The 18,011-nt window shown below is 35.8% G+C and overlaps 3 protein-coding genes across 3 annotated transcripts; 1 reads left to right on the top strand and 2 right to left on the bottom strand.

The window, feature by feature from the left end:
- Nucleotides 1–51: 51 nt before the first annotated feature.
- LOC144563877 (flavonoid 8-hydroxylase 2, chloroplastic-like) lies at nt 52–4,456 on the top strand. Its single transcript, XM_078313342.1, has 7 exons — nt 52–578; nt 1,756–1,943; nt 2,023–2,212; nt 2,433–2,591; nt 2,824–3,027; nt 3,151–3,338; nt 4,105–4,456. Exons 1-7 carry the CDS (start codon nt 90–92, stop codon nt 4,400–4,402), a joined length of 1,716 nt encoding a protein of 571 aa, XP_078169468.1. The 5' UTR covers nt 52–89; the 3' UTR covers nt 4,403–4,456.
- Nucleotides 4,457–6,205: 1,749 nt separating this feature from the next.
- LOC144563878 (UPF0481 protein At3g47200-like) lies at nt 6,206–7,543 on the bottom strand. The gene has a single exon (XM_078313343.1). The coding sequence runs from the start codon at nt 7,541–7,543 to the stop codon at nt 6,206–6,208; it is 1,338 nt and encodes a 445-aa protein (XP_078169469.1).
- A 6,666-nt stretch (nt 7,544–14,209) lies between these two features.
- LOC144563879 (UPF0481 protein At3g47200-like) lies at nt 14,210–15,703 on the bottom strand. Its single transcript, XM_078313344.1, has one exon. The coding sequence runs from the start codon at nt 15,701–15,703 to the stop codon at nt 14,210–14,212; it is 1,494 nt and encodes a 497-aa protein (XP_078169470.1).
- Between the last annotated feature and the right edge of the window lie 2,308 nt (nt 15,704–18,011).

Raw genomic sequence — 18,011 nt, forward strand, 5'->3', positions numbered from 1 at the left:
ACATGCATCTCTTAGCAGGGTCCACATAGATATTCTCCCATTAATTATAAACACACTTCTCCTACTGCATTCCTCAGCATCCATCAACCATGGCTCTACGCCTCTCTTCACCCCTATCCCTCGCCTTCTCTCCATCTAGACCGTCCATCTCATCAACTCGACTCCAACACTCCCATCTCAACCATTCCTCTGCCCGACTCCGCATCTCCTCTTCACATTCAACCCCCTTCACTGCACTTACAACCAATACCAATACAGTTGCTGATCAGCCCAACTCAACTCCCACATCCGAGACCTTTGACTGGTTCTCCCACTGGTATCCGTTGGCTCTTTTGCGTGACCTTGACAAGCGGGCCCCGAAAGGGCTTATGGTGCTCGGGCTGGATGTGGTCATTTGGTGGGACCGTGTCGAGGGCGCATGGAAGGTGTTCAATGATAGGTGCCCTCACCGACTTGCACCTCTATCAGAAGGCCGTATCGATCACCAGGGAAGACTTCAGTGTGTGTACCATGGTTGGTGCTTTGATAGTGCTGGTAAATGCAAGTATATACCGCAAGCTCCTGCACTCGGGCCCCCGGTTAGTTTGGTTTTCTATCGCTTTTCTTAAATTTTAGTATGATCGAGTGTGTTGTGTTAACGGTCAGTAGTGTTGATATCAACATTAATTTGCTAGCCAGTAATTAATTATAAGACTGCGTATACCAGCCTTTTTTTGTGTTTTTTTTTGGTAATTTAGAATGTCAATTTAAAATAATTGTACACATTGAGGCGTTTATTAATTAATTTGATGTAGTAGAAGCAACGATTTCTCAATATATATATAGTTTCCAGAAAATTCAAATAATAAAAAATATCGTAGTATTATTTTAGTTTCTATATTCTCAATCTTTATTCACAAACCTTCAAAATTAAAAAAATCGTAGTATTGTTATGGTTGATTAATTTATTTTTTATTTTCTATATAGTGACAAATATAAATGAAATGGTATGATTTTTTTGAGAGATTTTTATTTATTTACATCTGAATATTTAGAATATAAAAAAAAAAAAGAAATGCGCGGATCCGGTCAGGTGCTTGTGAGTTTCACTTGTTAAGCAGATTGAAAAGTACAATTAAAGAAAAAAAACAAAAGATTTTATTCTTCACTTAATTTTATCTCTCGCCGTCGGCCGTCGTTAGAAGGAATCCGAATTTGCAATCAACCTGAGAAGATCAAAAAAAAGTTTCAAAATAAAATAATTAAAATTAATACATCAAAGTCACGCAAAATATGAGATATCTCAGAGGATGCTAATTCGGTGAGTAGAAGAATTAATGAGCGTGAATCGTGATCCCATTTATAGAAGCGGACCCCATCTGCAGCGATCCTTTCTTTAAAATGCCTCTGCCCGTGGACCTGACCCTTGTGCCCCAGCCTCTTTCTCCTTCACCCAGCCTTTGACTAAGTCAAAATTCGCTGTTTCTTCCCCAATCGTGTTCTGGGATCGCGACATATTTTTTTTCTTATTTTCTTTGAAAAAAAATATAGGAGTCATGCCTTATTTGATTATTATTATTTATTTATTTATTTATTTTCGGGCATGCCCTTAGAAACTAAAGTCCGCATATCAGTCTGAATGGTGGCTAAAATACAGTCGTGCCCCTGCCCGGTAATGAGCGGTGAACTCTTTAAATCAAACATTTTAGAAGAAACAAAAGCAGCATGCATTTATTTGTCTAATGTAATAATGTTGAATATATTATGCAAGTGCAGGTTCATAAGAATGAAAAGGCATGCATTGCAGTATATCCAAGCATTGAGCAAAATGGACTGTTGTGGTTTTGGCCTAACAGTAGTCCCCAATACAAAGATATTATGCACACAACAAGACCTCCATACATTCCCGAATTGGATGATCCATCATTTGTTTCCATATTAACAACAAGAGAGGTTCTATATGGGTAAAAATTCTCTAAATTAAAAGCTAATTGTCGACCTATTTATATTGGATTGCTCTATTTCTAAATGTTGATATCACAGATATGAAGCTCTGACAGAGAATATTCTGGATCCATCTCATGTTCCGTATGCTCATTATGGTTTAATGGATCTTCAGAAGAAAGAAGATCCTGGAAGATACGCTTCTACTGCTTTTATTCTAAATTTTATTTATCAGTACTCAATTTTTGCACATACAAATCTAGGTATACCATTGTCAAACAAGTACACATAAACAGATAATTTGGTTTTGTGATCGATTAGAGTTGGTCACTTAATTAGGTATCTTAGGGCTTTCATTTTTAAAAGAAATCTCATCTTATGCCCAATTAATGGCCAGATGTGACAGTACTTCAGATTTACCACAGTCCGGCATGTGTGTGCGTGGACAACTCATATTCATCGGATTAAGTATTTCTAACTATTTCTACTAAAAATGATTATACATATATCATCCCTTCACAGTTGAGACTGATAGAGAAGGAGGTACCCCGATTGAGCTAACAATAGAGAATTCGGATATAAGTGGTTTTGGTGCAAAGCAGGATGGTGGATATCACAAGTTTATTGCCCCATGTGTTTATTATTTTTCAATCTATAAAGACCATTCTGTAAGAAGTCAAAAATCAAATTACATATTCATTTCCATTTTTATCTATAACTTGTACATTGTTGTACTACAGCCCCTAACAACATTGATGTCAATTATGGTTATTATTTTGATGCTAAAGATCGACTTAATTTCCTTCATTGAGAATTTTTCAAACTCTATGTTGTATTTTTCAACCATCTGACTATAATGTGATAGCATTATTATTAATGACTCTCTCCTGCATTTCTCAGAAGAATTCTGAGACAGCGAGTTGGAATGAACCGAGGCTTGTGAACCCGGTAATGTGTATACCAGTTCGTCCTGGAAAGAGCAGAATTATAAGTCTTACTTCACGGAACTTCGCAACATGGGCAGATAAGTTTATCCCACGATGGTACATTCATATAGGAGCTAACCTTGTCATAGATTCAGATCTTTTTCTTCTTCATGCACAGGTATTGCATTTTTGAAAAAAAATTATGTTTAAACTAATTAAGTTTTGCTGAACCTGTCATTATTTTTCTATATTAATCAATAATTTATTCATTGTTTTCTCTTAAAATTATTAAATACTCTAGGAGCAAAGAGTTGCTTCAGAGGGAATTTCAAATTGGCACAACTCTTGTTATGTGCCGACAAAATCAGATGCGATGGTTATTGCCTTTAGAACATGGTTAAGGAAATACTCAAACAATCAAGTAAATTGGGGCACTAAAGAATTCACACCCCTTCCAGCTCCTGTTTCTAAGGAACAACTCATGAACAGGTAGGTATTCTCTTTTGAAGAAATGTTTAATTTGATATGAGGTTTTTATGTTGAGCCTCTATTATTTTTTATTTTGCTATGTTTTTGCCTCATAGAAGTTGCAGTATTATTTTCTACCTTACTCAGTGGCGTACTCAGAATTTGAATCAGGGGTGAACAAAAAGTTTTGAGTTACTGGGTTACCAGATCTGTGGGTAAAATTTAACTTATATACTTGAATCATTTTAATCAAGTACACCAAATTCTAAGTCAAATTTAAACAAAAATATATATATATATTAACACTCAACAATTTTAGTCAATTATCAGTCACATTTTGCAATTTAATTTATTCGATTGGATTGCAGTATTGAATTGTCATCAAAGAACAGGGATATGAAATCTAATTTCCAGGAGTAGGCAGACCAACATATATATTCTACTTCATACCCGATTTTAAAATTCCAGAGATAGACAATTGCCTACCCCTGTTACATGGTGACTCCACCGCTGCCCCTACCTCTAGACTCTACCATCTACTTTTGGGTCTGTCAAATTGAGCACATTAGCAAGTATTTTGTTTCTAAAAGTTGACATCGAATTTAAATAATAAATTGATGATTCTCCATCATTATTTAGATTTGTACGCCTTTCTGATATTGCTATATTATATTTCAGATATTATTGCATTAACGTACATCACTATTAATCCATTACATTTCAGATATTACTACATTTTTAAGATAAAACTATACTAACATGTAAATTGCTTTAACAATTCTTTCAGATATTGGTCACATGTTGTTCACTGCAAAAGTTGCAGTAGAGCGCTAAGAGCGCTGAAATTCATCAAGGTATCTTTGCAAGTCGTCTCTATTGCATTAATCGGGATTCTTGCTGCCACAAGCCATAGCTTAACCTCGAATAGCACAAAGACTATCGCTGTGATTATTGCGGTACTGTGCTTCTTTGCCTCCAATTGGCTATCCCAATTCATTTACAAGACATTCTACTACCAGGACTATAACCATGCGATCTTTAGAACAAGTCGAACTCTATTCAATAGAATAGTTGGGGCCTTTTAGTCTTTCTCTTCAAAAAGAATTTGTGTGCGCTTGTGGTTCTGTTTAAATATTTTATATATATTATTTGTGAAACTAAGAAGACAAAGAAGTGATTGACTCAAATGTTGTTAAATATTTTATTACATTCCAGTAATTTTCCTAGCCATTGGTTGGTTGAGAGATTTGAAGGGATTTGATCAGAAAATCCCTATTTGTCCATTCATCTGACGTTTCGGAATTAAAGCAGTGTTGTTTAATACAAACTATTGTTGCCAACAAATTGAATTGAGATGCTTTTTATTATAGAGGGCATTGCTCATATGCATGCCCGTCAAAAGTATATATTAATTTAAGATTTTTTACAGGTTTATGGAGATATATAATAGTGAAAAATATCATTTCTATTTTTACAAAAGATATATGGTGCCTTAATTTAATGAGAAAAGATAATGTCCCCAGGCTACAGTCCCCCAAAAATCCCCGTGTATAAAAGCCTTCCTTTTTTAGCTTAGTTCTGACGCGTTTTTAACTGCCACAACTGCCATAATTTCAACTGCTATAATTTCAAATACACTATGTATGTTTACAAAATTATATGTGTATGTTTATAGGATAATATGTGTATGTTTACAGGATAATATGTGTATGTTTACAGGATATTATGTGTATGTTCACAGAAATAAAAGGTAATGTTTACATAATTATATGTGTATGTTTATAGGATAACATGTGTATGTTTACAAGATAATATGTGTATGTTTACAGGATATTATGTGTATGTTCACAGAAGGTGGTCCCCAACAGCTGTCACGCGTTTTCAACAGCTTTCACGCGTTTTTAACAGCTTTCACGCGTTTTTATGTTTACAGGATTTGTTGAATTAGTTTACAGGATTTAGTATTGATGTTTACAGGATTTAGTATTGATGTTTACAGAATTAGTTAAAAATCTCCGGAGATTTTTGGGGGACTGTTAGCTGCTTCCTTTTTTAGAATTTTTGACGGAGTGTGAAAAATTTAAACCTTATCCATTTGGAAAAAAAACACTAAATTAAACACACCTTATGCCATTAAAACTATGGCCCTCCCGTTTTTTAATCGCTGTACTGCACTGTAAAAAGAAACAGTCATTAAGCTCCGCCCGAAACTCAATTTCAGTATACGAACTTGGGCTAGAATTATCAAAGAGCTACAAGCCGATACGGTATATTGGGTCTTTTGCGGGTTTCTTGTTGTTGGTACCTGTGTACCGGTATTCCACATTTCTAGAATAACCCCCAACATTATGTTTCCTTCACATAGATGACCCATGCAAAGCCCATGAATGAAGTAGACACCAGAGAGACAGAGTGGCAGCAAACCTCTGTCTGGCCAACAGGTACTTTAGAGGCAATGTGGAAATTTAAAAGAAAAGATAATTTTATTTATTTATGATATAATTTTATTGATTTATTGATTTGCTATATCTGCTAATAAATACTTATCAATCTCTAATTGATTTCTAATAATTTGCCATCAATATAAATTATATGATTGATCTCTAATTGATTTTCTATGAATTGTAAGTAATACACGGACAACAATCCTCTGTAATTATAGAGAAGACATCCTACACACACTTTCGACCAATCACATATCACCTATTACGCAATACACTGCTTGTTTCCAAACGAGATGTCGATAAGATAAATTAAGTGTATATATTATTACATAAAAGATGACTAATAAGTAAGATATTAAAACAGGTCTTTCGGTAGCGACAGCAAGCACTAGTAATTATTCAGATCAGGTCCATCCATTGTATAATATCTGATGATACTCGCATTCAGTTCTTGAACTTATTCTGGCGATTGTTGTAGTAGCACTTAATTTCTCGAAACAAATTTGCGAAATAATGTTTGCTGAAGTCTAGCACAGACAAATGTCCAGAGTGGTTGAAGAAAAGAGCAGCCTCTTCGTCACTTGGATTTAGTGTGTATATAATGCCGGACTGCCGGAGTGCTTCGACATCCTTGCTTGTTTTGACAAGGTTCTCCATGAGGGCAACATAGCTGGAAAATGGAAGAATCGCATTCTTACCATTGCTTTGTTCAAAAGCGACAATGTTAAGAAAAGTTGTCTTAGTGTGAGTATCTAAGGAAATTGGTGGCATCTCTATGACTCCATGTTGAAAAGTTATGTCAAGCACATCAGCAGGAGGTTTCTTTGGCTTGAAAATTATGCCCCACTGAAGGAGCTCAGTTGCACATGGCAATACATATATTTTTCCTTCGTTCGTTTGTTCCCCTTGGTTCAGTTGTGGGTAGATGCATAATTTGAAGGAACTAAATTGCCGCTGTCTACTTGAAGATGCCAGAGCATGCTCTGGAATGATCTGGTATGACAACCAGTTTGGCACAAAAAGTTGATAACACAAATGCACTAAATTGCATGTCTCGCACAGAGAATGTGCCTTGACTTGGAATGGCACAATACCCAAGAACCTAGTTGCTCCAAAGCATTTGACATATTGCACAAGTAAATCAAGCAACTCGGTACTTTTTTTTTCATCAGCTTGAATCAAGCTAATTAACTTCATAACAACAAAAAAAGGGATTTGATTCGCTACCAAAATAAAATCAGCAAATATACTTTCGGTACCCCATCTTACATTTTTCAGACGGTCGGGCTCATTGTTAAACCACTTGATGGCATTTTCCAAGATGAAGCAGCTGTCAAGTAGCAACATCTCCACAAACTCACAGCTATTGAGGTTGATGCTCTCCGCATAACATTGCCGTGCTCGGTCTTCCAACAATCTCATTTCTTCTACAAGCACCTTGATGTCGATTTCACGGTATCGATCCAAGAAGTCACGGAGGAGGTATATTTTTTGTTCTTCCATGGCACGCAAGTTCTCCTTCCCATGATAGAAAGGGCCGATTGAAACCACTTGTGGCTCATAAAACATTTTGTCACTCTCATGTATATTGGCAGGAATGCGAACGATGGTCACCATCTTATTGTCTTTCTCGGGCAACTCATCAAGGCTTTGCTTCAGTGAAAACTCCAGAGGAAGTTCTAGGAAAGTTGCCTTGGTTGTCTGCACCTCAATCTCTTCGTGTACTATTTGTTTTAGTGTTTCTATATCTACAATATCGCTGGTGTCAGTGCGGTTGTTCATGGTGGATTTGGTGAAGTTTTCTCCTTTGGGGAAATTGGGTTTTGTTTTTCTTAGATATACTTGATTATTAATTGTGGTCATTCTTTGCATCCGTTATTTCTCTCTCTGTCAGTCTTCAATGGAATTTCTAGGAAATTAGACATCTACATGCAATTAATAAAACTTCAAGGAAAAACCCTCAAAAAAGAGAAGTATCTTCCAATTAATTATTCAAAGTTATAACTTATAATATCATTTGATGATTAATTGTGGTCATTTTTAATTTGCGAACCAAAATTAATTAGTACTAATAATGTTAAAAATTCACTGGAATAAGACAGAATTTGTAATAGTCCCTTCAGTAGAGGGTGTAGCAAATGGGAAATAATATATGATTCTCTATAGTGTACATGGATGAACCATCCATTATACTAGGCTATCTAAATTCAACACTTCTAACGCAATTATCTATAATACACATGTTATGACAAGAATAATGCTACCTCTTTTTCACAAGAAGACAATATATCAATAGAGGAAGTCTTATATTGCTGCTTAGATGGGGACAACCGTAGAAAAATCATTCTGAACTAACGCAATTATAGCCAAGCAATCCCCGGCCTTGACTCGAAGATTCTTGGTGGACTTGGATGACTTCATACTTCACTTATTACTATAGACTGGAGTACACTTGCTTGACTTGGTGAATGTAATTAACTTATCACCAATGCTTTTTGCAATTAACAGTCAGTGAAAGTTGGCCCACTTTCACCGACTGTTTGCTTGAAATGAATAGTTGGTGATAAGTTTGACTTGTTTACTAATTTGACACATAGGATATACACTGACTGTTAGTTACAAGAACTGTTATATGGTGTTTTGTACTAGTGATGGCTCCCTGGAATAAAATTATAATGGATTTGGCGTTTATTTGTTAGAAAATTTAATAAATTTAATTATGAGATTATATTAATTTTTTGAGAAAAAGTATGGCCGCCTGTCCTATTAATATTTTTGGGTACATGTAATGCATCTGGGGGGCCCAAGTCAGAATATATACTGTACGTAATATCTCCCATTAAGTCAGTTCTGGCCGAAAAAAGCCGAAATTTTTAAATATAGCATAATCCAAAAAATAATAAACCAAAACATCATTTTTCGGTCAAAATTATAAAAATAGCATGGCCGCATCTAGGAAAAGCGGGCACCTTTTTGGTGGCCGCATCTAGGGAAAGTGGCCAATATTTTGGACCGCTTCTATGGGGTGCGGGCACGGCCGCTTCTAGGGGATGCGGCCACCCTGGCTATTTAATTTTTTTTTTTTTTTGATTTTTTGTTTTCAATATTTGTAGTTATAGCTGTGTATGGTGTTTAATTTGGAAGCCGAAATTTTATTTGAAATATTAGATTAAGATACGCCTAAATAAATATTCCATATAAGTACTACTAAATAAAATTATTAAAACTATTACAACAAACAAGCAATACAATCATAACATAAAATTGACTACTAGATAAAAATATATTGCTTGCCTCTCTCTCAACCTGAAAATTGACAAACAAAAATATATTGTTATTATTAGTTTTTTTTTTTAAACTGCAATTTAATTTTAAAATATGAGTTAACTACCTCGTGCATCTCGAGCAGCTCTGTTTTGTTGTTCTTGTGTATCTCGGCGAGCCTGATGTCCTCTCCTTCTATTATGCAGTAAATCAAGCCACATCGGAATCCTATTGACTCGCCTTCGACCCAGAGTAATATTTTTATCATTTGGAACAAGGGTTGGGCCTTCGTTTTGCGGCCAATCAGACTGATTGTCATACACATGCCATTCACCCATCCATGTGTTGATCAGTGTCTGGATGTGGTAGTAGTAATGTACGAATGCCAGGGTCGATGCCTCGGAGACGGCACACTGCCAGAACATGAGAACACGGTATTATGTTTAATTACGGCTTCTGGCATGTGCATGTAACCGTGTTATCATCCGTGATTACCACCGTGTATTTGTAATTGGCCTTGATAAACCGGCCAAAAGCATCAGACATGTATGCATTAACTTTCTCTTGTGTGGATGTTACCTCAAACTCGTTCCAGTTGCCAAATCCACCGAGCGTTGTCATAGATTGCCACACCGTTTGTTAATCAACTACGAAAAAATTGATGATATTAATGTATTTAAATAATTGAATGAAAATAGAATAATTTACAATTAAGAAAATAAAATAATTTCATGAAAATAAAATACCTTGTGCACACGACATGAGAATTGTTGACCCTGGCTTGCTTCAAATTGCACTTTTGTCCTCCTTTGAGCAAACCATTGCTGACATTTGTAAAATGTGTCCTCAATTATTGCTGCTACCAGCAACCTACGAGATGACCTGGAGACATTATTGAGCGACTCAGACCCGTTTGTAGTCATAATTCCCCAACGGTAACCCCCCATCCAGCGCTTGAAATATCTTCCATGGTTTTGGACACTCATTCTCATCTTGATCCAGATACTTACCCACACCGTCCAACCAATTCAAACCACGGTCACATACATCCCTCATTGCTTGCATTCCTTGCTCATATCTCATCATCTTCCTCTTCGCCACACATATCCTGAAGTACTTGATTGCTTAGTCATTGCAATGATTCTTCTTCATGTTTTCTGCTATATGAGTAGCACAAAGATGGTGAACGCACTCATCCTCGTCTTCCTCATTCCATCCCAGATTATCCTATCTAAACACCTTTTTTATTCCCTTGCCCCTGTCAGCGATGACACACAAACCTGGAGTGAACTACATTGCGCCTCAACCATTGCATGAACCATGCACAGTCTTCAAAATTCTTCGTATCTACCAAAGAAAAAGCCAACGAAAGGAGCTGATTTTCTGCACGTACCCGGTTGCAATCAACATTTTACCTGTATTAAACCATAAAAAAAAAAGTAACTAAAAAAATGACATATCAATTTCGACTACATTTGAATAAATAAAATGACATATCAATTTCGAATTTTATTACCTTTGTACCGGCCTCATAAGAAATATGAATCAACAGTGATGACAAGTCTCAGGTGTTGAAAAGCCTCTATGCACGGTTCAAATGCCCAAGCCGCCCTATAAAAGTACCTGTAAGGTCCAGGCTCACCAGTTGGATATGAGGTCACATCAAACAATGTACCTGTCAATAAAACAAATTAACAAGTTCCAGATTTTTTGTTTTCAATGTTGTTGAAAGAAAATAAATAATATAATACCTGAGTTTTTTCACTTAATTGCCTCCAACAAGGGGACTATAAGCACGTATGACCCCTCTCAACTACCAAATTGACGGGCAATTGCCAACTCCCTTCCACGCCATAATTTGTTGTATGCAGGTACCTGACCGTTGTACGTTTGAGCAACCGCGATTCTGACAGCATTGATACTCAAATCCACGTCATTTCTCATGTGCGCGGTGATGCAATTGGCAACCATACCAGCCGTCAGCTGTGCATGATCTATTCTTGTGACATCCGCATGACAAACATGTTTTGTTGGGCACCTGGATACTTTCCATTGTGTACCAAAATCAGTGGCCCTTGCTAATATGTACCAACCACATCTGGGGTCCCTGCACTTGAACCTAAGGCGTTGTTTGTCGCTGTGCGTATTTTCAATCTCTTTATTACAAAGAATGTGAAACTTGTAAATTGCAGCTTTCATTTCCTCCTTTGAATTATAGCATTGCCCCTCTGACAATTCATTCTCAAATTCTGCATGTCTACCAAACAACCCCACATTTGCTTCCTGAAATCCTGATAGGTCATTGAAAGCTGCAATCGGGTGCTAAACCCCGCGACCCATTATCCGAAACCCTTTATCAACCTTGAATTTTTTGGGCTGCCCGAGCACAGGCCCAATATCTTCCTGGTCACTTCGATCGCTCATGCAAGCAAGATCAACATTCCCCCAATTTTCCTCTGCCTCTTGTATTTCCGGATCTACCGTCTCCTCGGTTTCATCCGGATCACAAGGCTGGCCCCAATGAGCGGTACAACTAGTACTAGCAATTTGGTCAGGTTGGGGTCGGGACCGACGGGAGGGCCGACTAGTAGACCGTCGGCCCTCCTGAACCGGGGCTTGACTACTCTCAGGCATGTCAATCTGCAAAGGGGTTTGGGACCGACGGGAGGGTCGACTAGTAGACCGTCGGCCCTCTTGAACTGGGGCTTGACTACTCTCAGGCATGTCAATCTGTAAAGGGGTTTGGGATCAACGGGAGGGCCGACTAGTAGATCGTCGGCCCTCCTGAACTGGGGTATTACTACTCTCAGGCATGTCAATCTGAAAAGGGGACACTGGACTTGAGGAGCTTGACGTATTACCCCAAGTAGTACTCCGGATTAGTCTCGCAAGAGGGTTGGGACGCTGGACTCGGTTAATCTCCACATAGAGTTCAATTACCTTGTATCTACCCCCAGAAAAACTAATGGTCTGGTTGTACAGTACCTGCCAGACTCCATCATTCTGAACAGAAAATAATTGGAACCAGGTTTGTCTTGAACCAGTGGGCATGCTAATTTTGGCCTGAATATCAAGGTCATATCGATCCTGATTTAATCCCAGGTTTTGAGAAATAATTGATTTCAGAACCAACAAATCAGTACCCGGCATTACCGGTATTACAGAAACAGGCCCGATACTATAATAAACCCCATTAGGGCCTGTTAGATACCACCAGTGTAACTGATACCATTACAGCCATTTTGGTCTGAGTATATAAGAAAACCTAAAATTACAAATTAACTAAATTAATTACAAATACTGAAAAAAAAATTTGAAAAAAGATAAAAGAAAAAACTTACAGTTCAACTGAGAAGAAGAAGAGGCTTGGTGAAAACGACCCGTGAAATGAACTCTCTTTCCAGAAAATGAGATTTTATAGAAATGTCAATCGGTTTGGACCGCATTCGGTAGAAGCGGCCAGGGTGGCCGCATCCCCTAGAAGCGGTCGTGCCCGCATCCCATAGAAGCGGCCCAAAATATTGGCCGCTTTCTCTAGATGCGGTCACCAAAAAGGTGCCCGCTTTTCCTAGATTCGGCCATGTCATTTTTATAATTTTGACCGAAAAATGGTGTTTTGGTTTATTATTTTTTGAATTATGCTATATTTAAAAATTCCGGCGAAAAAAGTCCATATTTGTCTCCTTAATTATTATTATTATTCTTCAAATAATCTGTTTGTTACTTTGATGTCAAATCCGTACTGCTTCGGCGGTTCGGCCAATTCATTTAATCATTTTATAATTTTAAATTCATATAATATTTGTGTAAAAATGAGCAGCATTTTGTCTTAATCAACAGGATTCTTTATATATTTATTAACTAGAATTAGAAGGATCAAATTTAATAATTGGAAAATTAATCAAGTGGGGCCTTCGATTACATTCCAGGGAACATGCATGGGATTGGGACAAGTGGTGTCTTCGATTACATTCCGTATCAACATATTGAAAAACCTGAGATTGGATTCGGAGCTCATAAAATTTGCATCACTTCCGCATATAATGCCACATTGTGACGCGTTGTGGTCCGTTGAAACCTGCATGGACTCCATGCAAGCGTGCACAGACCACATACCTATCCATCAGTTGCAAGCCGTTGTGCTTCCTCACATTACAATTATCTCTTGATTAACCCGCTAGTGCTTTATGTTTTTTGCTCGTTACACACTTCACAGCAGAGTTATTGACACTGAAGATCAAGATTTATTTCAGATAATTTTATTATAAAATGGAAAGAGAGAGGAGAGTTTTTGACACAAAAGAGCCTAGCCGATCGACCACAACGAAATAGCAGGGAGTCAATGCAATCCTTTTAGCCGTTTATCTCATATATATTGTATCCAAAAATACGGATAGAGATAAGATTTTTTTTTCTTAATTTATCGGATACGGAAAAAGGATAACAATTTTTCTCGTTATCTTACTTATTTCCGTACGTATAAGATAATTTTTGAAATAAAATTGTATATATAAATATATATTTATATGAAGATGGTACATGATATAATAAAGTTTTGTATTTTATTAAATTTTATAATACAAATTAGTTGTATTTATTATTATTTTTTCTTTATTTTTCTTGTTTTGAAAAATATTTTATCGAAAACACGAATCGAAATGTCAATAGAATTTTTTTATCTGTTTACCCGACCCGTACCGTATTCAAAAAGACGGATAAGAATAAAAAAAAATTTCGTTATCATAACAAATACGGATATGAAAATGTTTTCAACATAGATGATCCATACAGTGATACAGAGCCCATGGATAAAGTAATTAAACACCAGAAAGAGTGTTAGCGGTTCTCTGTCTGGCCAGCAGGTTCAGAGGTTTATTTAATGAATTATAAATAATACACGGACAAAGATCCTCTGTTATTAACAGAGTTTATAGAGAAGACATTGTACACACTTTCGACCAATCACAATTCACAAATCACATCTTACGCAATACACTGCTAAAAAATGGAATAGTAAATAATGAGGAAGAGAAAACACGCAAACTCACCAGACGAGATGTTGATAAGATAAAGTATATTATTACATATAAAAGACTAATAATTAAAAGATTGAAAATGTTTTCCAGTTGCTACCACCACGCAAAAGTAATTATTCAGATCAGGTCCGTCTGATGTAATATCCGACTATGCTCGCGTTTTGTTCTTGAACTTACTCTGACGACCGTCGTAGTAACACTTAATTTCTCGAAACAAATTTGTGAAATAATGTTCGCTAAGGTTTAGCCCAACCATACGGCCAGAATAATTGAAGAAAAGAGCAGCCTCTTCTTCACTGGGATCGAATGTATACATAATGTCGCACTGGCGGAGTGCTATGACATCCTTGCTTGTTTTGACAAGGTTCTCCATAAGCACAACATAGCTGGAAAATGGAAGAAACTCATTCTCAACATTGCTTTGTTCGAAAGCAACAATGTTAAGGAAAAATATCTTAGTGTGAGGATCTAAGGAAAGTGGCGCCATCTCTACGACTCCATTTTGAAAAGTTATATCAAGCAAATCAGCGGGAGATTTCTTCGGCTTGAAAATTATGCCCAACTGAAGGAGCTCAGTTACACATGGCAATACATATGTTGGTCCTTCATTCATTTGTTTCACATCCCCTTGGTTCAGTTGTGGGTAGATGCACAATTTGAAGGAACTAAATAGTCGACTCCGTCTACTTGTAGTTGCCGGAGCATGCTTTGGATTGCTCTGGTATGATGACCTCTTTGGCACGAAAAGTTGATAACACAAATGGACCAAATGGCGTGCCTCGAATAGAGACTGTACCTCGACTTCAAATGGTACAATACCTAAGAACCTTGTTGCTCCATAGCATTTGACATATTGCACAAGTAATTCAAGCAACTCGGTACTTTTTTTCTCATCAGCTTGAATCAAGCTAATTAACTTCATAACAACAAAGAAAGGGATTTGATTCTCTACCAAGAATAAATCAGCAATAATACTATCGGTAGCCCATCTTACTTTTTTTAGCCGGTCAGGCTCGTTGTTAAACCATTTGATGGCGTTTTCCAAGATGAAACAGCCGTCAAGTAGCAACATCTCGACAAACTCACTGCTATCGAGGTTGATTCTTTCAGCATAACATTGTCGTGCCTGGTCTTCCAATAGTCTCATTTCTTCTACAAGCACCTTGATGTCGATCTCACAGTATCGAGCCAAGAAGTCACGGAGGAGGTAAAATTTGTGTTCTTCCATGGCACACAAGTTCTCCCTCCCCCGATAGAAAGGGCCAATTGATACCACTTGTGGCTCATAAAACATTTTGTCTTTCTCGCGAATATGGGCTGGAATGCGAAAGATGGTCAGCGGCGGCACTGTCTTGTCATCTTTCTCAGGCAACTCATTGAGCCTTCGCTTTATTGAAAGCTCCAGAGGAAGTTCTGGTGTTACTTCTTTTTCTTCTTTTTCTTCTTTTTGCATGGTCTTGGTTGTGTCCAGCTCGGTCTCTTCGTGTACTATTTGTTTCAGTATTTCTATATCTGCAATATCGCGAATGTCAGTGGAGTTGTTCATGGTGGTTTTGCTAAGCTGTCGCCTTTGGGGAAAATGGATGTTGTTCTTCTCGGATATACTTGAAAATTGATGGTGGCCAATGTTCTTCGCATCCATTATTTATATCCATCTTAACCGCTAACTTTGAATTCTTCAATGGAACTTCTCGGAAATTAGACATATACACCATAATTGATATAAAATTCAAGGTCAACTACCAGAGAAAGAGAAGTTTATGCAAATTCCAAGTAATATCAATTGATGGTCGCCCTCTTACCCATTCTACAAATTTAAAAATTGATGCAGATTTGAATACGTTTTTAAATATTTTTATAACGCACACCCCGATTTTATAAACAGTTAACAATGTTGTAACTTGTAAGTTCACCGGAAAAATGCAGAGTTTCACATCAATTATGCAGTGTTAATTCCACGCAAAACATAATGGAACAACAGTAAAAGCAGGGTGTCAATTAATTTGACAGGTGGAGACATTTTCGTACCCATATATATCCACATAGAATTACTCTTATACATATTCTATTCTTACCCATTAAGTTTTAATCTTATCTAAATTCTACACTTACATATTAATAAGATAATAGTTAAAGAAACAAATAACAGATAATTATCAAATATATTAATAACTTATATAACTTAATCTAAAAATATAATAAATTAATATATATGAAATACATTATGTACATAATATCATAAAATGAAAATTACGATTTTTATAATTTTCTCCCATTATTTAAAAAATATAAATTATTACTCAAATAGAACAATATAAAATATTGTATAAATCAATTCGGTCATAAATTATTAATTTAAAAACTATATAAAATGTTTGATCAGTATTATAGTAAATTACTAAATAAAAAAATTATATAAAAAATAAAGAATATCATATATAACTTAATAATCATAAATTACCCAATAAGATAACAAGTACAAAATAGCTCTTATTAGCTGTACCTATCCGATAAGCTAACAAAAAAAAATCTTACGCATACCCATACCTGTTAAGTTAACTGGGAAAAAAAAATCTTACCTATACAAGATACTGAAATTTTTATTAATATCCAAAAAAATATATTAAATTTCAGAAACTATCTAGGTTTTCGCATTTTTGCCTTTTTAGAAATTAAATGTATAGGTAAGATTTCTAAAACATGCGAAAATCTTGATAGTTTCTAAAATTTAATATTATTTTGGATACTAATAAAAATTTCGGCAAGATTTATCAATATTATCAAAAATTCCTAATGAAGTAGGCCAAATTGCGGATGGATTGCTTAATTAATATGTAATAGAAGACGTATAAATTTGTTCTCCAAATTTTTAATCAAGGTATACAATTCTTTAATAATATCGTGACTTTGACAAATATCGATAATATTTTTTTAACCAAGTCATAAGTGTTGCAAAACAATTATAAACGTGTATACTTATTCTTGGAAACATATAGATAATTATTTAATTGGAATTTGTACAATTTAAATACTTTTTGGTTAATTTTCAGATGTTTGTATATACCGATCGCCACAATTGTTTAAATTGCTTGTTTGAGCGAGAAAGGATGAACAAATCTTCTTATATGCATGATATATATCATATATATCGCATCCTAAATAAAGATATATTTCTTGAGGATCCTCCACCCTATAAGAGGATGTAGCAAATGGGAAATAATATATGATTGTCTATAGACTATATATAGTGTACCTTTAAAATGTTTCTACAAGTGGATTTAACGAACCGGATGAACCCTCCATTATACTTGTTATCTAAATTCAACACTTCTAAATCCTAATTCGTTTGGTAGTTCACACCACAACAACTTATGGAGTACACTGAAGCAAATATATTATTTATATACATATATTATGGCAAAAATAATGATCTCTCTTTCACAACAAGACAATAGATCAATAGAGGAAGTCACAAATTGCTGCATGGATCGATGGAGAAAACCAAGAAAAATCCTTCTGAACCAACGCAATTATTGCCAAGCAACTCGATCCAGTCAAGAAGACTTGGATTGGATGACTTTGCATATTTATTTTATAGCAAAGACCATGTAGACTTTATTAATCTGATAAAAAAAATAAAAAAAAAATACCTTGTTTCAGTTGAATGAAACGGGCTACTAAGCCTTTTAAAAAAAATAACAATGACAAATACCTTAATTAATTTATCAATCTGCTAATAAATATATATATGAGCTCATTGTTTAAATAAAAAAACTATTGATGAACTATTATTTCTTTTTGTTTATTTTTAAGAAGATAAAGCTATCCAAATATGAGCAGCGGTACTGTGAACTTAAAAGCACTAAATCCTTTCGTGAGCTTGAAATTTGTACTGTTGGATCCGTGTTACGATCGGCGGATCTGAAGTAACCTGCTTCATTATCCCTCCA

The sequence above is a fragment of the Carex rostrata genome, chromosome 13, assembly GCF_964058835.1.
Source record: "Carex rostrata chromosome 13, lpCarRost1.2, whole genome shotgun sequence".
Classification (NCBI taxonomy): Eukaryota; Viridiplantae; Streptophyta; class Magnoliopsida; order Poales; family Cyperaceae; genus Carex; species Carex rostrata.